Raw genomic sequence first — 19,990 nt, forward strand, 5'->3', positions numbered from 1 at the left:
GATTCATAAAGCAATGTGTATTAAAATAAATAAACTTAAAAAAAAAAACTAAATAAAGACCCTTAAAGACCTTGTGATCAGATTAACCTGACAGACTGGAGAAATATTAAAAAGCTCCTGACATTAAAAACTCCATCTTCCTTGAGTATGAAACAATCAAAAATTAAAGTAGATTTTAAAAATGGTGACCAATAGATAGAACTCTAGGCCTGGAATTAAAAAGACTTCAAATATGGTTTCAGATATCTAATAGCTGTGTGATTCTGGGCACATCAGTTAACTTCTATTTGTCTCAGTTTCCTCATCTGTAAAATGGGGATAAAAAAACATCTACCTCCCACAAGATCAACTGAGATAATAATTATAAAATGCTTAGCATAATGCCTGGCATATAGTAAGTGTTTTATGAATAATATTATTAAATTTATTGTTATTATTACAAAGTAACATCTTTACTTTTGTCAGGGAAAATAATGAAGATTCATGTTTCTCAGGGAAGATAGATTGTCAACTATATGTATAGGCAGAATGACCCAGTGAGCAATCAGAATCCCAAAGAACAAAGATTGTATTTGGGAATAGCTCTATCACAGTTCTTTTGTTAGTGTCAGTGTCAATTGATCAGGCTTTCCAAGGATTAAGGAAAACACTTTCTAGTTTATCTTCTTTTGATTTTTCCTTCCAACCTTTTCCATAGTTTAAGCCAAAAGAGTTGGAATACATCTTCTCTTCCTGTCTTTCCACCGACAGTAGAAGCCTTCTAAACTTATCTGGCAAACCTATCCTAAAATTCATCCAGTGGCTTATACTGACTCTACGGTTGTGAGCTTTGAGGCCTTGCAGAGCCCTTTGATTGTAGAACCCTAGAAACTAACATGAGACTGCATTTCAAGATCTTTTCTCTTAACTAGTTGGAGCATCTTTACCTCTGGACTGGGAAGACTCGATAAAGTAAAATTTTCTACTTGAATTGAGGTGGTAGTTTCTAAAAATAGATTTTTTTAAAAAGGAAAGCATTGGAGCTGTAAAACCTAATGTTCACATACACAGACACATTTTGAATTAAGACGAGTGTATATATAATTTCTTTTTATAACTCCATTAAAAGGATTCAAGCCAAATGTTCCACAATCTTACAAGAATTTTTGAATCTGTCAGTGTGGCTTCAAAAAGGACATAATCTTCATCTTTAGTTAAGATGTCAGGCATAAGAACCTTAATTCAAAGGCAAACATTAAAGCTACATGCTTAATTTTATTCTAGTCTTTGAACCCATAAACCCCAGTGTTCAGATTTTCTCAGTGTATGTCAAGAATTGAAATATGATGCTTCAAGGACTCTTCTAACAACTGCTTCATCCTGCCTGTGAAATTTCCCAGAAACTATTTTTGTATTTTTGATGACTAAAGCAGTTTTATTTGCCCTTATTTAAGTTGGGGAGCTTGAAAAATGAAATGTCATAAAGCTGAGGCTTGATTTTTTTTTTTCATCTCCAGTGCAGAGTTTATAATGTAAATCTAACTCCAGGCTGAAGAAATTGTGCCAAAATGTTAACTCTATAACTCTTTTAACTAATTGGCTTCTGCTACCTTTTTGCTATCATTTGAGTTCATTATTCTTCAGGGGTGTCAGCAAATCTTTCATATTGTAATAAAAATGAAGACCATTAGGAATTTAAATACTTCAAGAAAGAAGATAAGATATGTATATAATCTTAGTCTTTAAACTAATATGTTATTCTCACCTGAATGAAAACAAACTAAATTGTGGGTCAGAAGACTTGGGTTCAAATCCCAGCTTTTCTGCTTACTCTCTATGTAACAGCTTCTTCATACATAAAATTAGTAGGTTGAATTAGATAACTATTGGGTCCCTTCTAGCATAAAATATGTGATCCTATGATCTAGAAACCATAAGACTGAAATATTATTTAAACATTTCTTTTTTATCTCCAATAGAGGTGATAGAGAACCATTAATTTAATTCCCATGAAAAAATAATTACATTTTCATAAAATGAGACTATACTTCTACATTTCTGTGTGAAATCTACTCTTTTCATGTCTGACCCTTCATAATCTCATTTGGGGTTTTCTTTGGAAAGATACTGGAGTAGTCTGCCATTTCCTTCTTCAGCTCATTTTCTAGATGAGGAAACAGAAGCAAAAATGTTTAAGTGATTTGTCCAAGGTAACACAAATAAAATAAGTATTTAAAATCAGATTTGAATTTAGGAAGATGAATCTTCCTGACTCCATACCCTATCTGCTGTACCACCTAGCAAAGTTATTTTATTATATACATTTTTAAAGAAAAGATTTATTATTCAGACTACTATTAACATTGTGTACTCACCCATTTTCAACATGAATGCTAATTAGTTATAGAGTAAAAAAATAAAAAAGAGGGAAGGATCTTAGGACAAGGAAAAATATATATTATAAATCTATAATAGAGTGACTCTCTATTAAGCATCTGTGATGTGCTAGACATTCTGATAAGCAGTAGGGATACTGAAGCAAAATTAAGACTAGTATCGGTGTGTCTCCATTCCCTTCCACTCTCATTTAGATATATGAAAATCTCTTGACTGGGAAATATGAGAGTGGCTCTCTCTATAAACATTTCTAGGATTTTAATAATAGAAATTTCTTCCTGGCTCTCCAATCCGACCTCTTTGTTTCCTGAAAGTGGATACACATCACTTTTTCCTGCTGTTTGGTTGTAAAATAGGGAATAGAGGAAAATGACAATAGACACAATTACCAGCAAGCCTTTATACTTGTAATAAAAGACCCACCATTTTGAGGGAGGCATTCTTAAACCTTTCATCCTCTCTACTGAGATAATTACAAGGAGGAAGAAAAATGGAAGAGGTCCTGTTTACCATAGCATTATAAATATCCTCATCCCTGACAAAAATATATGAGGGTAGCCAAACAGAACACTAAAAGATCCTGCTGGAAATTTAACAATGAGAAGGGAAGAAGATATATAGCCTTCTTCCTCTCCAAAGAAGGAAAGAAGAAATGAAAGAAATGCATTCTTACTAAAATCTGCTAGAGAAGACAAATCATCTTGATTCAGTCATCCTCAGGGACCCCTTTCCATGAGCTATCCAGAACTCAGCTTTACTTATATTAAACTAGCTAATGGTTGAAGAAAAAATTCAGTTCACATTTCTTTTATTAAGAAAAATCAAAGTGCTCTGATCTTTCCATTGTGTCTCTTTAGTTTAAGAGGAAACCATCTCTTCTAAAGAAATGAGTGAGTCACAAGAAAAGGAACAAACAAGAAAGCTATTTTTCTTTCTATGATTCTTCTGTCACACTCTTGACTTTTTTGTGTAGAATAGTTTAGAAATGCTCTAGCTCATTCAGCAGCCTAGATTCTGACATTCTTTCCCTTCTGCAGGTAGTTTTCCCCATCATTGCTTAATAGGGACAATGACTTCATAGACCAAATATTTAGCAAGCATGAAAAGTTGCTAATATTCAAACATTGAAATGATTGTGAAATGATACATCCCAAGGGAATGTATAAAGTACGAACTGAGATTATATATGGAGGATAAGTGCAAAGGAAGCGATTCAGTGGGCATGAGTGAGGAGGAGGAAATCTGTATAGCCTCTTGTTTATTCTTTTTCATCATGATACATGTGTAGCCACATGCTTTGGAAGTTAACAAATTCCCAAAGGAAATAAGATAAATGAGCAGAAACAAATTTCTGCAATTGACCAAATTATTCCACTGAGATTCTAGAAGACTGAAATACAATAAAATCTCACTAATTTAAATAAACGAAGACAACTGGCTAAATTATAAGCCTCTAAAAAAAGAAATGAAATTTTCTCAAGTTCAAATACCTGGAGTAGTTGGAATCTGGTTAATAAAATTCTTCTTAGCAAAGAATTTTATGGGATTTGCACATAGAATTCAATATAAGTAGTGAATCAGTTATATGTTGAGTGGTGTTTCCAAAATCCTACACTGAATGTATTTGAAGCCCATATTTTCCCTGTTTTGCTTCTTTGAGGAATTAGTTAACTTCCTGGGAAAAGTACAAATTGTTACCTACTCTCAGCCAATTATTTGTTCACTTACATGTCCCACAGACCTGTGGCTAAACTATAAGAATGGTTCATGTTTGTTCTGCCCCCCCTCCAATTCCTTTTTAAATGAACTTGGTAGCTGTGATAATTGGGGAGGCTGCTATTCTACAGTGAAAAATCATGCTGAATTTGGAGTGATGGAACTTGGATTCAAAATCTTGTTTATTAGCTGTGTGACTTTGCACAAACCACTTAACCTCTCTACTTCTCAATTTCTTAATCTGTAAAATAATTATATCTGAATTACCTCAGAGAGTTGTCGTGAGGATCAAATGAGATAATGTACTTATGTAGCTTTGTAACATAAATTCCTCTACGTGTATGAGCTATTTTTAGTAGTGAGAGAATTGAATTGGAATTCTCTCTCCAAAATTCCTAATCCAGTGTCTTTTCCACTCTACCTCTCCAAGTGTTGTGGAGCCTAAAGAAATGAATCTATAATAGTGGAATTTCAAGAGATACAGAAAATCAGTTGAGTTTTTGGAGGATTTGTGTTGTTTTGTTTTTTTCATTTTATGGTGTTTTGTTTTTTTGTTTCTTTTTTGTTTGTTTGTTCGTTTTGTTTGTTTTTTGGCAGAAGGCCATTTCTAATTCTTTCCACAGTAACTGAATTCTCATCCTTCCTGACTTATTTTCTGCAGCATTTGACATTGTTGATCACCCTCCCCTTGCTAGAACCCTCTTTTCTCCAAGTTTTCATTAGTCTGATCTCTCCTGATTTTCCTCTTACCTGTCCAATTGTTCATTTGTAGTCTTCTTGGTCTAGAGTCCTTCCCCATGCTAATCAATCCTCCAGTTAGCTTCCAATGATTTTCCCAATGCATACATCTGACTAGGTCACCCCATCTCTACCACTCAATGAACCATAGAAACTTCTTATTCCTTACAGTTTCAAATACAATAAAATGTTCTGTCTGGCATTGAAAACCTTTTTAGTACCTGATCCCTTCCTGCCCTTTCAGTCTTCTTATCCCATACTGTCCCCTCCACATCTCCTGTGATTCAGCAATCCTGATCTACTTTCTATCCCTCAAATGTAACAACTCCATTTCCTAACTTTGGTGATTTTTCACTGGCTATAATGCCTGAAATCTCTCCAAATTTTACTTCTGCTTCCTGCCTTCCCTGGTATCCTTCAAAACTCAACATAAATCCCATCTTTTACAGGAAGTCTTTCCCAACCCCTCTCCATCCTACCCTTGTCTGCTATTGCCTTTCCACTGAGATTTTCTTCCATTTATAATATATAAACCTCTATGTACGTAGTTACTTATATGTTATCTTCTCAAGAGAACATGAACACCTTTAGAGCAGGAACTGTATGCATCTTTTCTTTAAATAATTTACACATAGGGAACTGAGTGTGGACCCCAACAAAGCACTTTCACATTTTCTGTTGATGTTTGCTTGCATTTTGTTTTCCTTCTCAGATTTTTTTTCTTTCTAGATCTGATTTTTTTTTTTTTGTGCAGCAAGATAACTGTATAAATATGTATACATATATTGGATTTAACATATATTTTTAACATATTTAACATGTATAGACTATCTGCCATAGGGGACAGGATGAAGGGAAGGAGGGAAAAATTTGAAAAGAAAGTTTTGCAAGGGTCAGCGTTGAAAAATTACCCGTGCAGATGCTTTGTAAATAAAAAGCTATAATAAAAAATAAATAACACACATAGCATAGCTCCTTTTACATAGGAAGAACTCAGTAAATATTTATTGACTTCCTGTTGATAGATCTCAAATCATACCATGTAGGTAACAGACTACTTGATCTTTGAGGAGGTTGTCTCCATTTTTGTACCAGAATGAAATCAAAGAACTTAAAGATACATTAGAAGCAGCTTAGTAGCAACAGATATAGCACTGGACCTGGAGTCAGAAAGACCTCGATTCATATTTACTAACTGTGTTGTTCTGGGCATCATTTAACTTCTGTATCTCAGTTTCCTCAACTGAAAAATTGGAATATAATAATATCATCCACCTCCCAGGATTGTGTAGACTAAATGGACTGTTTGTAAAACATAGCACAATACCTGGCACAAAGTAGGCACTTATTGAGTGCTTGTTTCTTTCCTTTATCATTTTATTCCATATTCCTCATAAAAAAAAATCACAATTACCAAGATAGCTGGGTCTAAAAATAAAGTATGACTCAGTCACACTGTAGACAAGACTGAGAGATTGCTAAACAAGCAAAATAATTATATAAAAAACAAGCAACAAATTTATTGCAAAAAGTTTTCTATGCTTGGTAAACCTAAAAGGTTAGCACAGTTCAGTGCTGCTTCTTGTGATAGAATTATCTGTGATAATTTTTAAAAGGACAAAAAATTACAAATTGTTCATTAGTTTTATTTAAGTGGCAGTATTTACATCAATTACTAATAAATCCATCATTTTTGGCCTTTTTCCCCCACAAATAGGAGTTAGATTAAAAAATAGAAAAAGATCCCACCTGCTAGCATTGTTTATTAAAATCTAATAACTCTTTTCTTAATTGCTAATGAGCATCTGTAACTTTTATTAGAATTACTGAAGCAGATATTCCTGAGGAATTGGAAGTGTCCCTAGAGAACCTGAAGCAAAGATTAGATGTGCTGATGAATACAAAAATACTACAGCTAAACAAGCTTCCTTTAAATAGTCAATCAAATCAAATCATTCAAAGAACACCTGTATGAGTGCAGCCCCTATTATCAGAGGGTGTGTGTGTGTGTGTGTATGTATGTGTGTATATGCATTTTCCTTCCAAAGTTAATCTTTTCAGCTTTCATTTTATCTAAGAGATTAACATATCATGATACCAAAATATCTTGACCTGAAAGTTAGGTCATATATTAACACTAAAATTGGGTCCTATATTAACACTAGTAGAAACTACCTTTGGGCTAATTGGTAAAAAATAGCCATATTGTCCCTAATATGAGATCAGGCCTAGAAATAAACCAAAAAATGGCTCAGAGGGTTTCCTTTATGAAATATGACTCACAAAAAGGCCATCTCACCCCAAAGTAAACATGAGGATCTAATAAAATCCAGAATCCTTAGATCTATTCTGCATAAAAATAAGAGTTTATATTTGTCCTGTGAATGATTTATCTCCAATCTTAACTCTGTTAAGTCAGAGACTATGTTTTATCTACATTATATATATCTCCAGTGCCTATTATAGTATATTTTATATAGCAAGTATTTCATCCATAATGAACAAATGAATGAATGTAGAATTATACTTGGCATCTGAGTACCATAAAGACTTGACTATTAAATATATTATAGATATATACATGAAAAAAGAATAGAGATCAAAGGGGACTCTAAAATATTTTTAATTATCTATACAATTACTAGATACAATTATAAGACAATCAAACTCATTTCCCACATTACATATGAATAGTTCCCTAACTGTGATTACAACAAATACCTAAAAATAATGCTCACAAAGTGAAATTTGTAGGATAATAGGAAACTAGATTTAGGCACAAAGAGTGTTTTTAATATTAAAAAACATGACATTAATAAAATAAGGAAAGACTTTTTTATTTTTAAAGATAAAACTATCCTTATTTGAAACTTTCAAAGATAGACAAAAAACTTCTCAAAGCCAGTTATAGACAGGAAGATGAGACAATGAATATTTTATTATAGGATGCTATCAAGAGACTTTGGGGAACAGCTTACTCAATACATGGGAATCCCATAGAGTAATAACATTGTATTTTTAATGCCAATATGAATCCTTGGGGCAATAGAAATTAAAACTTTATGATATACTTGCTGAAATAATTTATTTAAAGATTCCCCAAAGAGCCATCATGGCATTTAATAAAAGATAAAAACTGAAACAAAAGTAGAATTCTGGCTAATTTATGTTCACAATTATGTCATAGTTTTTATGATATGACTTTAAAGGAAACAATATAGCATAAGGGATTAAAGTAGAAGTGATTAAACTAACAATAATAAACAGAAATATAATAATCAACACCTACATATGATGGTCTTTAGACTTTTTTGAAGGACAGGATGGTGTAATTCATGTTGAGCTGGGCTTGGAGCTTGAATTCAACTCCTGTTTCCAATGAATATTGGCTGTGTGATCCTGTACAAATCATTCACCCTATTAGTGCTCTAGGCAACTCTTTAAAACCTTAAGTTGGAAAGAAAGTATTCATAAAGGGAGTTTTCCTTTTCCAGGAGTCCTTTATAACAATTAAATCACACATCTACTTCCTATCCTTAGGGTCTTTGTCGGCACATTATCCCAGATCCCAAAAATTAAATATCTGCAATTATAGATGAAATTAAATATTTGTAAATGCATGTGGCAAATAAGGTGTGAAAACCTTGTTTTGTTTGACTTTTTTTTTTTTCCTGGGACCTCAATTGTTATCCCATAACTTAGATGTAATATAAATAGATTACAGGTAATAATATCCACTTTGGATTGACCAAGATTGATTGCCTCAGTGAGTGATAATATCTGATTATAATTACATAGCAAATCAATATTAGTCTTGAGAAAAGCATGCCCATTATTTGATTCCCTCTTTCAACCCAGAAGTCTGCTCATTGCCACTGGTTAAACATGTTAAGTTTAATTATTAAAAGTAACTATGTACAAAAGACTATTTTATTACATATTATTTTGTTCAAAAATACGAATTGGAATCCCTAAGACAGAATCGAAAAGAAAATAATTTACTGGGGAAAGGAAGCCCTAGTGTTTTTAGCTAGTCAACTAAAGATTAATTTCAAACCCAGGACTTGGTGGCTGATGAACTGAGCTAGAATACTATCTATGACACTTAACTAGCAAATGACTTGACCTCCCTGTGACTCTTTCCTCTCTATAAAATGGAGGTAAAAATAGAGCCTACATTATAAGATTGTTGGGAAGATCAAAAATTATTTAAACATAAATTACTTTTAAACATTAAAATACTTTATATGTGCTAACTCTTATTATTAATCTGGCTTACCATGACTGAAGAGTACATATATATTTGAGTCATTAGCCCTACGTGACCTAGTCAATGAGAGTTCAAGTTCCTACATATGGAGCCCAATATGCTAAAAGAACTGATGAATATAATTGTCAAGCCAGTATTGATAATTTTTTAAAAACCTTGGTAAATGGCAAATATAACACAGGAAAATTAAAAGGAGAAAGGACTTCAAATGTTTATAATATAATGATTTGAGCCTGTATCTATAGGGCATAGAGCTGGACTATGCAGTAGAAGCACCTTCTTATAATCTGAGGAAAGGTGATAAGGAAAGAGTCAGAAGAGATGTCATCTCTTAAAGGTCAGCAGAAAAAGAAATGAGTCATAGCTGCTGGCTACTTCTTGCTGAAATGGACCAAAGTGGTTCTTTGTTGATGATAAAAAAAATAGGAATATAAGGTTGTTTTTAAAGTTCAGTTTTATTTTTTATTTGCAGTTCTATATTCCCTTCTTCCACATACCCTCCTACTTCATTAAGTAGGAAAGAGATAAAAAATTCATTGCAAATAGAAAGCCATGCAAGACAAATTTCTGCATTAGCCAAGTTCTGAAAAAAATAAGAAAAAGAAAAAGTGTGGTTCAGTCTGTACTCTGAGTCTATCAGTTCTCTATATAAAATATTTTCCAAAGGCATTGATTCATGATATGACAGAGAATATCCAAGATTTCTACTTGATCGAACAAAGTCCAGTAAAAATATCTTTATTTGAAAACTTGCAAAACTAGAGCTTTTAACAGAAAGTGAAGAGAGAATTTAATAAACAGATAAGGCTGATGGGTGGAACACACTCATCAGAAGTACCGGTAATCACAATTAATTAATAGAAAGTCAATAGTTAGATTAAGTGAGGAAAGAGTGAAAACACCTAGCAGCAATAAGTTGTAACTACCAGTGCTGTGTAAAATATATTCCAAGGTCCTGAAAAAAATGATGCAAACTATAAACAGATCTATGTTGATGATCACTGAAAAGTCATGGTGAAAATTAAAGGTTCCACAAGACAGGAAATAGGCAAATATTCCAATTTTTTTAAAAAAGGAGCAAATTCTTTAGATTATAAACTGATGAGCTGCCCTTCTATTCTGACAAAATATTTTTTTTTATTTTCAAAATGATTAACTATGAGTATTTGGGGAAAAAAACCAATGATCTCTAAAAGGAATAATCAAGAACAGAGTTTGCCATATCTTAATTTCCTTTCCTGACAAAGTTATTAACCTGGAAGGCAAGGAGTACATTATACATATAGTATACCAGAATTCTGACAAAGCATTTGATTAGTTTTTTCATTATAATCTCATGAAAATGATGGAGGAATGTAAAGGCATGATAATAGTACAATTAGTTGGATTTAGAACTTGTGGGTTGATTACAACCAAAATCAGTCGTGATTGATAGCTTCATATAAGCTTCAAAGCAGGTTTCTAATAGTTTTCCTGGGATTTGTCCTTGGTCCTGTTCTTTGAATGTTTTTATCAATGGCTTAGATGAAGATGTAGACAATATTAAATTCACTATTGACATGAAGTGAGGAGATATAACTGACATATTGATTGATAGAGACAAGATCCCCCCCAAAAAAATCTCAACAAGTTTAAAATAGTAAGCTATATTAATAAGATAAGGTTTTAAAAAATAAATGGTTCAATCAATAAATGTTTTAAAATATATTAAGTTCTCATTATGTGCCAGGCACTATGCCAAGCCCTAGAAATAAAAGAAGCAAGAATAGTCCCTAAAGGAGCCTACATTATAATTGGAGAAGACTATATGTATTTACACAGATAAATGAGAAATGCATGCATATTAAATGGAATGTAGTCTTCAAGGGAAAAGTACTAATACTGGGATTCAAAAAGTTAGCTATACAACTACAAGGTAGTAGAAGGAGGATCAGTCAGTAGTTCATATCTTTTAAAAAAGAAAGAAAAGATCTCATTTCATAGAAGTTGAAGCCCAATATGAGTCAATAGTATTATTTGGCACTGAATAAAGTTAACACAATCTTTGATTGTACCATGTCTATCACCAGGAAGGTGAAAGTACCATTATAATCTGCCCAGATTATGCCATATATAGAATATTATGGTCAGTTCTGGGAGTCATATTTTAGAAAATACAGAACTAGAGCATATCCAGAAGGTAACCCAATGTAACTGGGAGACTAAAGATCATGAGACTAGGTCATATAAGGTTTAGTTGAAGGTAGCACAATGGATAGAATGCTGAACCTTAAAAATTAGGAAGACTCATCCTCCTGAGTTCAAATCTGGCATCAGATATGAATACCTGTATGACCCTGGGCAAGTCACTTAACTCTGTTTGCCTTAATTTCGTCATCATCTATAAAATGAGCTGGAAAAGAAAATGGCAAATAACTTCAATATCTTGGCCAAGAAAATCCCAAATTTGGTAATGAAGAGTTGTGACTAAACAACAAAGACAAAAAAAAAAATCCCATTTTGCAACAGAGTGGTGCACTTGATAGTTTTCATGCACTTGATACAATTTTCAAAGTAACCTCTCTGCTTTTGTTACATTTTTGTTGGCAGTATTCCCTCTCATTTTGAGATTCTCTTGCAAAAATTAAAAATGCAAATCTCTTCAGCCCAGATCTTTTCACTCATCTGTTCATATTTCCTCAGAAGCAAAGCATAAAATGGACAAAGGTGTGCAGCTGGGAGCAAGAACCCCAATTATAAAAGACAGAACATCTTATATAAAGCACCCTTTTTTTTTTGAAACAGTCTGATTGCCACATTTCTAGTTATCAGAAAGAAAACACCATTGTGTTTTTACTGCAGTGTTCAATCTTTGCTTTATTGTTTGCAGGTGCTGGCCTTGATGGAGTAGAAGAAATTAAGCGTCATCCTTTCTTTGTTACCATAGATTGGAATGTAAGTTGTATATTGGATATTCCTCAGACTACATTAACTAGATGAATATAATGAAAGGCAAATAGAAATTGGACCTAGACACAATGCAAATTCATGTGTATTCCACATAAGGTTATACCAACCAAGATCAGTTTGCAAACAATCTTATAGGTAACCCCCCACTGCAAATCTCTGAAATTCTGTTGTAAAATTTAGTGGATCCAATTAGTGACATTAGGTGATATAGGACTTAATGTCAAAAAGTCAGATAATTCTGGGTCTTGTTTCAAGATTTTCTTTCTGGACTTGGAAAGTAGAGTAGAAATTATTTCAGAAGTACTGGGAAAGGTCTTTGGGACCCCTATTTGCTCTGGAGAGAAAAAAATTCCTTTAACAGGATATTCTACACTTACAAATGTGCTTTAAAATGAGCATCCCATCAGGAGATGTCACACATTGACACGTGCTGAAGCACAAATGACCAATATCATGTTCTTTCTTGAGAGAAGACTTTGATAAGGGTTAGGGGATAAGACCATGGCAAATTTTGGTACCTAAAAGATGACAATGATGGATAGACGTGAAAACCTACTGAGAAATTTCTATTTCACAATTTTATCCGAGGCCATCCCATAAGTTGTCCTCAGAGATATCTTCCAAGGTCCTTTCAATCCTGAGATTCTATGATTTTTATACATGGGGGAGGAAACCCTGAACAGATGAATGCAAGTAAAGAGATCTTGTGTACAAATGCCGTTTGTACAGCCAAATGATTCCAGAACCTCAGAATTCTTTAGTAGAAGCCAAATAAAAGAGATCACATACTAATTTTTTCGTAATGAGTCATAACATTCTCAGATTTTACAGTGTGTCTTCATTTGGCATAATGAGAATCATTTTAATAGTCTTTGAATTCTCTTCTACATGTGACAAAAAAGAATATAGAAAGATGTGTTTGATTAAAATGAAGCAGAACGATTATAAAATTAAAAAGCCTATAATTTCACATACTCTATGTGGCAAAATAGAAATAACTCCCCCTTTTTTCCCCTCCATACACATTAATATGGTAGTGATAACCTCTGGCTGGAGGGATTAGGGAAAGTTCATCGAGGTATTGCCATAACACCTAAGCTTGAAAGATAGGCAGATTGTGAATAAGCAGTGATGGATGAAAAAAGGGAAAGCAAGCACTGTGAACAAAAACAGATTTTTAAAATTATTCTTTAATCATGAAAAATAGCATGGATTAGATTAACATTGGGATTAGGACCTGAAAGAAGTTAATACTCATACTTAAAAGGTAGCCATTTTGCTGAAGGAAGCAATTTTTTATATAGCGTCCTCTTTTCTACCTCCATGCCCTTTTCCTTTACATGAAATACACTCTTTCCTTACTTCTAGTTTTCAAAATCTCTGGTTTCCAATGAGACTCAACTCAAGTTGTCAGAGATTTCCTTCTAAAGTCACTTTGTTGGGGCAGCTAGGTGGTACAGTGGATAGAGCACCAGCCCTGAATTCAGGAGGACCTGAGTTCAAATCTGATCTCAGACACAACACTTCCTAGCTGTGTGACCCTGGGCAAGTCACTTAACCCCAGCCTCAGGAAAAAAATAAAATAAAATAAAGTCACCTTGTTTCTATTAGGCATATGCCCACATGGCCATGTATTATCTCCCCAAGCTCAACTTCTTAGCTCATTGAGAGCTAATGGATCAGAAATTTGGGTTCTCATTTCAATTCTAATACTAACTGTTAGTCTGGAGCAAATCATTTCATCTTTCTGAGATTCATCTTGCTCATCTGAAAAATGGCTGCACAAAATAATCTCTAAGGAACCTTCAAGCTCTGACACTGTGATTTTTCAAAATTTCAGGAAAATGCCAGCCCTGAAATCAACATCTATGACTATGGCCACCATCTTTTATATTTATAATTTGTTTTTCACCTTCTTCCTTTTCTGAACTAAATAGTAGAATTTAAAGTGAAAAAAGCATGAGAGTCTATGAAAGAATATTGTAAAGACTTAATTTTGAGTGCAGTGAATACATTTTGCAAGAAGATAAAGTTGAAAAATAATTTTAGAGAAGGGTGTGACAAGTCATATACATAATTTCTATGGAAAACAACAGCAATATAAAAATTTTAAATGGGAAGAGCATATTCATTCTGTGTTCTTCAGACTGTATGTATACAGAGAGAAAAAGAGAACGAGAGAGAGCACACATTCACATTTCCTTAAAGTATAATATAGGGTGTCCCAAAAGTCTAAGTGCAATTTTAAACTATTAAAGTTTAAAACTGAGCTAAGACATTTAGGACAATCTGAATAAATGTTAATTATTTTCCTGAGTCAGTTTTATCAGTTTTGATTTTTACCATGTCTTTCACTAAAATTATATTTGAAATATATCTCTTTAAGTAGGAATTTATAAGTAGTACTTAAAACTAAAACCTTATAAAGAATCCCAAAACTCAATTGATTTAAAATAAGTCTCAGACTAAATATGGAAATGTTTACATTATTGCACATGTATAACCTACATCTATTTGCTTACCATCTCAGAGAAGGTAGAGGAGAGGGAGAGAAGAAAAAATACAATTTGAAACTTAAAAGTTAAAAAGAAACCCAAATGTTAAAAAAAATATTGTTTTAATCTGTAATTGGGGAGAAATGTTATTTTAAAAATAAAATCTGATTGAGATTTATGAGAAATATATCAGTCAATGAGTCAACAAATATTTAAGCACCTATATTATGCCAGACACTGTAAGCACTAAGGATGAAAAGAAAAGCCAAAACAATCTCTGACTTAAAGGAGTTTATAATCTAACTGAGAAGGCAAACAACAGTGTACCAACAAGACATAGAATAGATGGAAGGTTATCTCAACAGGAAGGTACTAACAGCTGGAGAAAGGAGGGGGAAAGAGATACAGAACAGGAAAGACTTCTTTCTATGCCATGAAGGAAACAAATAGTAACTACACATACATCTCATTTGACCCTCAAAACAGTCCTGTGAAGATGGTAATACAAAAAGCATGGGAATACATTTAGCAGAAAAGCAAGCAAATAACTTCAATGTCACATTCAGTGAGTAGTAAGTAGCAAAAAGAAGCTAAAACTCAAACTCTACAACTAGTAAAGGCCCAGGGGAAATAGGACAAAATTTCTAAAAGACACTGAATAAATATGTTCTGTCTCATAAAATATCCTATCATTTGACTTTCTTCACCATGTGATTTTGGTGCACTCACAAATAAATGTTATTACTCTAGACTAGAGCTTCTGTTTTATTGAGTGGAGTAGCAGAAGAAAAAAGAGAAGACAAAGATGGGTCTCAAGACAGAATGGGCAAGTGTGGGTGGAATTAAGGAAGGCAAACTTTGCAAAAGCAATTAGACTATTTTTTTCCTGGAAAGCTATAGAAAAGGCTGGGTTAGCATGCATTCCAGAGCTCCCAGGTCAGTATGTGCTTTTTGCTGAAGCTGACTTCTTTCTACCATGCTTTTATAATAACAGCCAAGCTGTCAGCAGATCCCTCAAGAGTGGAAGTAAATTTGGACAGCAAAATAAGTATTGGTCTTGTGCAAATGTTTAGCAGTGATCTTTGTATTGTTAAGGGGAAAGGTCCCTGTTATTGCAGAGATGGTAATTGTGTTCCTGCAGCATGTACATGGTATTTTGCATTATTTTGCATGCAATCAGCCAGCATCAATACTAATGTGTTAGGTGATTAACATTGATTTGAGGAAGAGGGGCTGTTTCAGAGTTTGAAGTTTTTTATGATTGTAGAAAGTACTATATAGACAGATCTTTGGCGTACAGGATTGTCTCACATTTATTTGTGCATTTTGAGGAAGGCCTAATCATTTTTCCCCAAATTTATTTTATTTAAAGAAACAGAATAAGAAAAAAAGAAAAACAGAAAAAAATACAAAACAAAGTGAAACAAAAGAGAATACTGTCATGTGCCTACAGAACATCACAAAGGATTCAAAATATATAAAAACAAATGCCAATTCAAGAAAGTACATATCTTAGTAGAAGAAATTATATTCACAAGTGTCCATCTTTTCTTTACTTCCTTGTAAATTGTTCTTTTGTTCTTTGCTGCACACTTTTTTATTTTATTCTTTTTCTTCTTTCATCCCTCCCTACCCCCAAGCAAGTTATAGTTAAGAAGGGTTATATTTATGTATACAAATATAGATATATACACATATGTACACACACAAACACATATCCCTACACATAGTCATACACCTATTCTGTCCTATCCTGTTAATCCTTTGCTTTAATTCTAATCCTAACTTGCCTTGCCAATTCTTAACCTCCCCCCCCCCATTCATGGATCCCTCCCTTGTTTTCTTCTCTTACCCTGTCCACCCATCCCTTCCTCCTATTTTTTTGTAGATTTTAGGGAGTGCTATATATGTAGTGTTCCTATTTAACCCATTCCCAATGTGAGAATATGAGGAGAGAACCTCCCCCCCCTTCTAATTCCTCTATGTCAATTCTTCCTCTGCACTTCATTTGTATGACAAATATTTTAATTTTACCTCTGTCCTAATCTTTGTTTTGAGGGGCTGTATTGGGGATGTTAATCTTAAACATATGCTATAAATTTCCCATGTAAAAAGAAAAAATCAACAATTTATCCATGCTGAGTTCCTTGAAATTGATCTTTGATATTGACTCTTATATGTTAAATTTTCTATTAAGTTCAGGTTTGGTTAATAGAAAGTCCCGAAAATCTGCAAGTTCATTAAATGTCCATTTTTTCTTGTTCAATATTATAGATATTTTTGCTTGATATGCTGTTTTTGGCTGCAGGCTTAGTTTTGTTTTTTTGTTTTTTTTGTTTTTTGGTTTTTTTTTTTGATTGTTGATAGCTATGATTCTAGCATCTGCAGTCTTTTATTGAAGCTGCTGACAATTCTAATTTAGCTCCAGCATGTTTAAATTGTTTTTTCTTGTTTCTTGCAAAAAAATTTTTTTTTTAATTTGGCAATAATATTCCTATGTGTTTTCCACAAAGGATCTCTTTGAGGTGGTGATCAATGGATTTTTTTTCCTATTTCTTTTTTCCCTTTATGTTCTATCATTCCAGGACAATTTTCTTGGATTATTTCTTGCATTATTGTGTCAAAATCCTTTTTTTGATCACAATTTTTCAGGCAGTCTAATTATTCTTATTTTTCCTCTTCTTGATCTGTTCTCCAAATCTGTCATTTTTTCTTATGGTTCACATTCTGTTCTATTTTTTCATTCTTTATAATCTGTTTTGTTATTTCTTGGTCTCTCATAGTTTCACTGACTCCCCTTTACCAAATTCTAATTTTCAAAGATTTACTTTTATCTTAAAGATTCTGTATCTCCTTTTCTAGTTAGATACTTTTTTTCCATAATCTTCTTGTTTTTCTTGAATGGCTGTTTTTTAAAAAGTTTTTCCTCAGTGTCTTTCATTTGACTTCTAAATTCTTTTTTTGAGTTCTTCAATAAATTCTCCCTAGGCAGGGAGGGCTCCACTCTTTAGAGTGGAAGCTTTTTCTATTTCAGTGTCCTTCTCTGAAGATGAACCCTAGTCTTCCCCATTCCCATAGTATGTTTCTGTGATGGGGTTTGTTCTTCTATGCTAGCTCATTTTTTTATTTTTAATAAGAAGTATTAGTGGGGCAACTACATAGCACAGTGGATAGAGCACCAGCCCTGAAGTCAGGAGGGCCTGAGTTAAAATTAGACCTCAGACATGTAATACTTCCTGTTTGTGTGACTCTGGGCAAGTCACTTAAACCCAAATGCCTCAGCAAATAAACAAATTAATAGATATCTATTATGTCAATATATATCTAAATAAATGAATAAATAAATATGTAAGTATTTAAATAAATAAATATTAGTATAAGCACCTCTAGTCCTGGGGTGGGGGAGATGGTGTCTCTAACTTCATTTCAGCTTTCCCTCTGATCAGGAACCCCAAACCAAAAGCTCTACCCTCCAACAGGTACCTGCAGCCAGCAGCATCCCTGCCCCCCTACTTCTGCACTCAGGCATAGACTGGATCCTTCTTTCCCAGAACAATGTCTCAGCAGCACAGCTGGCCCTGGTATTCCTAATCAGCCCAGACTCACTCAGTCTTCCAGGACTCAGACCCAACTCCACAAATAATCCAGGAGATGAAAATTTTTATGGTTCCTGCTGAGGCTCTAGCCATACCCATCTAGCCCAAGGGGTCCCAACTTGTTATTTTTGTGGAGCTACCCTGGAGGTATTTGTACTTCACATGGGTTAATCTGGGCCTGGATCTTTCTTAGTATCTTCAGATCTTCTTGGGTTGTATCATGAGGACTCCTGTTTTATCCCCAAGTCTTAATTTTTTTTTACAAGTCTATGTTCATCCTGGGACACATTTTTTTCTATTTATGGGGGAAATTGGGAGAGCTTGAAATTTACCAACTTACTCTTCCCAGAATCTTCCAAAACTTGATAATTTAAATTTATTTATCATCATTAATCTGTCGAAGGAAAAAGGGCAAAAGCCAAAGGATAAACATATCTTACATAGATTTTCATGCACATGGTCAGATGGCCTTCTGTAGTTAGCAGGCTCCAGAAATACAAAGTAAAAAAACTGTTTTAATCTATAATTGGGGGAAAATAAAATAGTATTTAAAAATAAAATCTGTCTCAGAAAAGGGAGAGGTAATAGGAGATGAGAAATATATCATTCAGTGAGTCAATAAATAATTAAACACCTATATATCTATATCTGTGGGATCATTTAAAAATTTTCTCAGGTGAATAGGGGTCATGAATGAAAAGCTTAAAAAGCTCTGCTCTAAACCACTGGACTTCCAGACACCATATCCAAAAAGTAACCTACTCAGCTTTGGAATCCCCATCCAAGGGCCGGCACTGTCATGCTTGACCCAACATGAATACAAAATCACATAACTAAAAGGCCTACTCTATCTGGCCAGTCCCACCAACAATCTACATTCTACCCCAACTATCTTCTTCCCTATATATATATATATATATATATATATATATATATATATATATATATATATATAACCCTTGTCTCCATTACAGTCTTTCCTCCAGGAACCACAGTCAAATTGATACCTCCATTGTTACTAAAAATAATATATCAATGAATTCTCTTATGATCATATTCACCAACTCTGATTTTCAAAGCAAAATATCCCTCCTCTTTTCCTATTAGAAGGCAGATTCCTTGAGGTCTGGTATTATTACACTTCTGTATTTGTGACTCCCTCCCCTATGTTGATTCTCATGTCTGGTCTTAATCCAAGCTCTGCTTTCTCTGTGTGAGTATCTTTATCCATATCTGCTCACTTTTCCTTTCTCCCATTATCCACAAGTTGACTTTCCCTTACCTGCATCTGTCTCACCCTAGCACTCCAAATGCAATGCCAGATGAGTCAACCAAGTATGACTCCTAGTATTCAAATACATCTTGTAATAGTAACAGGAAAAAGTTTAAAGGAATCCATTGGGCAAAATTAGGAAAAATATGTGCAAACAAGTTGCAGTTATCCTGTTTCTTAGCTTCATGGACAACGAAAACATAATAGAATAAGACATTTAAATTGTATCAAGTCTACTTTGCAAGAAGGCAGCCATCACTGTATAGGAATCCTGAAATCCTTTCTTCTCAGATGCTTTGCTGACAGTTGGTCTCCTGCCTGGGTGGTGAATCCAAGTACTTACCTGAGGGATTCAAATCAAAGAACACAAGGATAAATCAGCCTCTGCTGTGCTTTATTCTATGACCTAAAACTGCCAGCAAAAGGTACCTTTATTTCTTTGAGGCAAACATCTGTCACAAAGCAGCTGTCCTGTGGAATCTTTGGGTCACGAGCATCCTGAGCAAGAAGTGACTCAACCAGCCATAAATAGAAATGCTGACAGGTGTTCCAAAATGATCCTAGCTGCTTTTTCAAT

At 33.7% G+C, this 19,990-nt stretch overlaps 1 protein-coding gene across 3 annotated transcripts in view; it reads left to right on the plus strand.

The window, feature by feature from the left end:
• The window catches only part of RPS6KA2 (ribosomal protein S6 kinase A2), a 503,566-nt gene that overhangs the window by 421,240 nt on the left and 62,336 nt on the right, over nucleotides 1-19,990 (plus strand). For all 3 annotated transcript variants that reach the window (XM_074309346.1, XM_074309347.1, XM_074309344.1), the window contains one exon: nucleotides 11,970-12,034. In XM_074309346.1, coding sequence (XP_074165447.1) covers nucleotides 11,970-12,034 — 65 coding nt within the window. The remainder of the gene's footprint in view (nucleotides 1-11,969; nucleotides 12,035-19,990) is intronic.

Source organism: Sminthopsis crassicaudata, chromosome 4 (assembly GCF_048593235.1).
Source record: "Sminthopsis crassicaudata isolate SCR6 chromosome 4, ASM4859323v1, whole genome shotgun sequence".
In the NCBI taxonomy this organism is placed as follows: Eukaryota; Metazoa; Chordata; class Mammalia; order Dasyuromorphia; family Dasyuridae; genus Sminthopsis; species Sminthopsis crassicaudata.